The sequence below is a fragment of the Chenopodium album genome, chromosome 17 (assembly GCF_948465745.1).
Source record: "Chenopodium album chromosome 17, dcCheAlbu1.1, whole genome shotgun sequence".
Classification (NCBI taxonomy): Eukaryota; Viridiplantae; Streptophyta; class Magnoliopsida; order Caryophyllales; family Amaranthaceae; genus Chenopodium; species Chenopodium album.
The window spans coordinates 38,026,174-38,032,090 of record NC_137850.1 but is presented as its reverse complement, the minus strand read 5'-3'; the positions used below and the strand labels follow the sequence as shown (position 1 = coordinate 38,032,090).

Genomic DNA, 5,917 nt, shown 5'->3' with positions numbered 1-5,917 from the left:
TAGCGTCGAAAAACAATGGGTTTTGTAGTAGTGGTAGCTTTATTACCACTCATGCTGGTAAAAATGGATCTGCCGGTCCTTCTAGTAACGAAGCTGACAAGGAGCCTGGTAAGGCGGCTGAGAAGGTAGCAGAGTTCAAGAAAGACTAGTGGGGCAGGCGATCGCTATCGGTCTATGGGTCATCTATTTTATGTATTAGTTATTGTATCTGTTTTTTTTTTTAAAAACAATATCTTTGCTGTCAGATTAACTTATTTATGCTTTTATCATACGACACTTACTTTCTTGCTGTCGTTATTTATGCTTCACTGTAATCTTTACTTTATCGTGCGCTTTATTTTGCTTTGTTTGTTAATTCTCCAATTTTTATTTGATGGCTATATACCCTATATTGCATTCTCGGTATTTTAGGATTATCCAGTTCCCATACTCCCCGACCTTTTCGGCAAAATTTTTTCCAAATAAATTATGTGGAAAAGCTCTGTAATACTGATATTCGCTATCGGATATAAAGCATACCGAGTTTACATATCCAACCTTTATCAGGCCAAGCAAAGGCAGTAGATCAGACTGTTCTTTCAACTTGCCTTGAGGTCCATTGTCACTTCATTTCTATTCTTTTTCCCTCACTTGAACGACCGAGTCAGCTAGCTAGGCTGTGATCAGATCGTATCGAAAGTAGGTAGAGTGATTTGTATTTCATGGAAACTAAAACAAATTACAATGCTTGTAAGCACGATAGACGTATGCATGACTACATGTCATCTAGATTTATAATACACAAAATAGAACACATTAGACTTTACATGAAATATTTCTTTAGCACACTAGCGTTCCAAACATTCTTCAGGGGAACCCCTTCTAGGGTCATTAGCAGATAAGACCCTTGCCGTAAGGTTTCGTATATTTGATAAGGCCCCTCCCAAGTGGCAGTAAACTTTCCTTCTGCGTTTCCTCTGCCGGTTGCGGCCGTTCTACGCAAAACTAAGTCTCCATCTTCCATGTGTCGATAATTGACGCGCCGATTATAGGCATGACTCATCCGGTTTTTATATGCAGCAGATTTAATGGCAACCGTCAGCCTTATTTCCGGTAGAAAGTCCAGTTGCTGTCCAAGCAGCAAATCATTTTGACTTTCACAAAAATGTTGTACGCGGAATGTAGGTAGTCCCACCTCTACCGGAATCACTACTTCCGAGCCGAAAAAAAGGTTAAAAGGTGATTCCTCCGTAGTCTCCCTTGTTGTCGTACAATTGGCCCACAAAATCTCAGTTATCAGATCTGCCCACAAGCCTTTGGCGTCTTCCACTTTTTTCTTAACTGCCCCAAGTATCTACTTATTAGCGGCCTCGGCTTGCCCGTTTGATTGCGAGTGACACACCGCCGCATACGCAAATTTCACCTTATATATGCTGAGAAAGTTTTGTACCGGGCTGCAGTCAAATTGTGAGCCGTGATCAAACACCATTGCAGTTGGCAACCCGAACCGTGTAAAGATGCTCTTCCAGATGAATTTTTTCACCTCATTCGCTGTAATCTTTTCTACCGGTTCCGCTTCTATCCACTTGGTGAAGTAGTCTATCCCTACAATAAAAAAACTTACGGCCACCCGTTGCTGACGTGAACGGCCTGATAATATCCATTCCCCATTGAGCGAACGGAATTGGGTTAAGAATAGGTGTTAAATCATTCGGGGTTTGATTAATTACCGACCCATACTTCTGGCATTTATCACATTTTTTAACGTACTCCATGGTGTCTGCGTTCATTGTCGGCCAATAGTAACCCCGTTTCATTGCCTCCAAGGACATTGACCGACCCCCTGCATGATTACCGCAATCACCCTCGTGTATTTCTTCTATCAGCCTTGCCGATTCATACGCTGTTATACACCTTCGCAATGGTAGCGAAAACCTCCGTTTATACAATGTGCCCCGAAACATAATAAACCAGACGCTGTCTTTCTTGATCTTTCTAGCCTCAATCTTATCGGTGGGCAGAACGTTGTGTACTTTGTACGCTAAGATTTTGTCATACTATTCTCGACCTTCACTTGTACAAATGTACATCCTTAGGGGGCTGGTCATCAATACTCTTTTCTTTCAAAATTTCCACCATTACCGTCCTCTCCAAATCATTAAAGCTTGAACTTGCGAGTTTAGCCAGCGCGTCTGCCTGCGTGTTCATTGCTCGAGGAACCAACTTTATTTCGAAATATTCCAGATTGGTTGTTATACTTTTGAGTTTTGGCAGATATGTCGTCATGGTCGGCTCTCGAGTTTCGTAAGTGCCATTGAACTGATTTGCCACCAGTTGCGAGTCAGTTGTCATCTCAATACGCTTTGCTTCCGCAGATATGCATAGCTGTATCCCTGCCAAGGCTGCTTCATACTCTGCCTCGTTATTCGAGGCCTTAAATTTGAACTTGACAGCATACTCGAACACATCTCCTTGGGGAGAGATCATAATTACTCCAGCCCCTGAGCCGGTTGAAGCAGATGAGCCGTCAACTGATACCTTCCATGTGTCGGTACCCTCCTCTTCTTCATAATAAGATGTTTCTACAATGAAGTCAGACAAGGCTTGGGCTTTGATTGATACCCTTGGTTTATACGTAATAACGTATTCAGACAATTCAATCTCCCATTTAAGCAGGCGACCAGATATTTCCATCTTCTATAAAGACTTCTCTAACGGCTGATTCGTCAGAATATCAATTGCATGTGCATCAAAGTAAGGCCGTAACTTTCACGCAACCACAACTACTGCGTATGCTATTTTCTCCACTAACGGATACCGTCTCTCGCCAGCGTTTAAGACGTGGCTCACAAAGTAAATTGGCAGTTGGGTTTTTTTTCGTTCTACTAGGAGCACCGCTGCTACCGTCTTTGCTGACGCGGAGATATACAGATATATATAATATTTCTCCCTGTTCCAGTCTTGCGACAGTGGGTAAGGACCTCAAGTGATTCTTCGCGGCCTGTAACGCCTTGGATTGCTCCTTCCCCCATACAAACAGTTTGTTCTGGCGCAAGATCACGAAGAACTGTAAGGCTTTGTCAGCTGACTTGCTGATAAATCTCGTCAATGCAGCCATTCGACCAGTGAGCTTTTGTACATCTTTTATACACTTTGGTTCTGGTAAACTAAGAATTGCCTCGATCTTATCGGGGTTAGCGTCTATCCCCCTTTTGCTTACCATGAACCCGAGAAACTTTCCTGACCGAACGCCGAACACACACTTCTCCGGATTCAACTTCATCCGGTAGCGCCGAAGAGTTTCAAAAGTTTCTCTCAAATCGGCGACGTGATCTGTAACCAAACGACTTTTCACAATCGAATCATTCACATATACTTCTACATTCCTTCCTTTCTGGTTCGCGAATACCTTGTCGACCAGCTTCTAATACGTGGCCCCTGCATTTCTTAACCCAAACGGCATAGCCCTGTAACAGAAAACCCCGGTATCGGTAATGAATGTCGCCTTGGTTCGATCTGGCTCATATAAGCTGACCTGATGATATCCGGAGAAAGCATCCATGAAACTCAATAGCGCGTGACCGGAAGTGGAATCTACAAGTCTGTCTATCCTCGGAAAGGGATAGCAATCTTTCGGGCATGGGAAGCTTGTTATTATCAATCAAATGTTGGATAGCATCCTTTAGCTTCCAACAACTCTCAGTAGTATGACCCCTACCTTGATGGTACTTGCAGTGTTCGTCTGGATTCCAACTAGGCAATCTCTTTTCAGGTGCGGGATCTTGAATAGGTCCAATTGGAGTAATGATTCCTTTGGCATGAAGTCGATCGAAGGCAGTATCATAGCTCATCCCAATGGGGGTGAAGTCTTTCCTTAGTTGCTTCTTAGATCCTTGGTTATCTATGGCTAAAATTTCACTGAGATCAAAGGTACTAACATTGTTACTAGAGTGGGCGTTTTCGGAAGAAGAAGGATTGTCGTTCTTCTTTCCTTTCCAGCCACCGTGGTTACTATTGTTAGTAGCTTTTTGCTTTGCGAGGTCATCTTCGATTTCAATTCCGATGTCATAAACGGCCTTGAAAGTATTCAAATTGTGTTGATATTTTAGGTGCTTCGAATACTTTTCTTGGAGATTCTTGATAAACATCCTCACAGATTCCTTTTCGGTGGGGACTTCAATCAACTTAGCGGAAGTTTCCCTCCACTTATTAAAGAAAGAAGTAAAGCCTTCATTTCCTTTTTGTCTTAGCATCTCAAGTTGTCTATGGTCGGTTTCAACTTGGATATTGCACTTGTACCTATTAACGAAAGCGTTTACTATCGATTCCCAGGTAGAGGTTTTCTCCTTGTCATACCATTGTTGGCAAACGGTTTCAAGAGATAGTGAGAACAGAGAGGGAAAAACCTTCTTATTGTTGGCTAAATTACTTGCATCAAGGAAACAAGAGTACTTCAGGTTGCAGATGGGAGTATGCAACTTTGAATCAAGGGGGTATGTTGGCTAAATTAGTGGAAATTATGCTTCAAAGTTGTTGTTTGACTTTTCTATTTTTAAGCATGAATAAGTTAGTGGGTAGTCATATGCTTAGGATTTCCAGTTTATTTTCCTAAGACTTAGGAGTAAGTATCGTAACGTGGGTAGTTTAACATTCCCACTTTCTTTGCTTTCTTTTAGCTTTAGTCAGTTAAGCAAGCAATATCTTATTATTCTATTAATTTACTCTAATACTTTTATCTCTTATCGATACCCTTTATGTTCATTATAGTTTTGAAAGCTCTTAGATGGAAGTAAGGGTTATCTGTTGCCTTGAATTTAGGGATGTCAGTGGCGTTGAACTTATGTGAAAGAAGTTCCTTGTCCAGCGAGACCCCTTGTGACGTAAGCTCTTGAAACTTGTAGTCGCTAGACAACTTGCTTAAACTCTCTTGCATGAGGTCCATCTGTTGTTGCTTCACGGGATCATCGATCTTGAGTACGAGTAGCTTCAGTGTCTCAGTCACGTTAGTCAATTGACTCCTAAGTTCATTAACTTCCTCTTGAGTTTCCATTATCTTCTTATCCTTCCTCTTTTGACGAATCGGTTTATTAAAAAGTAAGACTTGAACAAAGGTGTTGTCCTTGATTAATCGCCCTTCTCTCCTCGACCAAGTATTGTGGAAAAGGAATTTGGGGATATTCATTGTTAATTATTTGACTCAAACTTTATTCAACATGCAATGGATGGAGTAAATCAAGAAATATTGGAATAGAATGTGAAGAAAAGTGATGAAGATGGAGGGATATGAAGAATTAGGAATAAAATGTACCCCCAACTCAAATGACGGAAAAAAACCGACTCATGCATGAACCTAAGACATGGTCATGGTGATGTGTAAAAAGTGTGTGCTATGACTAGCGAGTGTATGTGACATGTTAAGACTTGTGTCATGACCATGTGGCTAGACTATGTGACTAGACTCAAACAAAGACTAAGTTAAGACTTCACGTATATGCATTAAACTTGTCAGACTGTGGTATTTTAGTCATAACTTTTTATCTGCGACTCTGATTGGGATGAAACCAACGCCAAATTAAAGATAAAACTCGGGGCTACAGATCCATAGGCTGTACGACTCGTATTTCTTTCTAGAACTCCAGCTATGACCAAAACAAGTTGACGTTTGTGCAGTATACGGGAATAAAAATCCGGGTTGACTTAAAGGAACTATGACTCGATTTTATATTTATTTATTAGCTCTAATTAATTAATTAAACAAAGTCCTTAGTCATTAATTAGTTTATTTAGTCTTAACACAAGTCAAACCAAACGGTTAGTTTAGTCACATAATAAGTATGCACAAGTAAGAGATGCACAAGTAGTCAAGTAGTCACAACATGATGCAATGAGTTTGCAACCTAACCATGGCTCTAGTTCTCTAAAGTTCGGGATATGGGTT

At 41.1% G+C, this 5,917-nt stretch overlaps 1 protein-coding gene across 1 annotated transcript; it reads right to left on the bottom strand.

Annotated features, from left to right (window-relative positions):
- Positions 1-2,049: 2,049 nt before the first annotated feature.
- LOC145588926 (uncharacterized) lies at positions 2,050-2,673 on the bottom strand. Its single transcript, XM_081645511.1, has one exon. It carries the CDS (start codon positions 2,671-2,673, stop codon positions 2,050-2,052), a length of 624 nt encoding a protein of 207 aa, XP_081501637.1.
- Positions 2,674-5,917: the final 3,244 nt, after the last annotated feature.

Excerpts from the sequence above, each read along its gene's own strand:
- LOC145588926 (XM_081645511.1), bottom strand. The coding sequence starts at position 2,673 with ATGGAAATATCTGGTCGCCTGCTTAAATGGGAGATTGAATTGTCTGAA.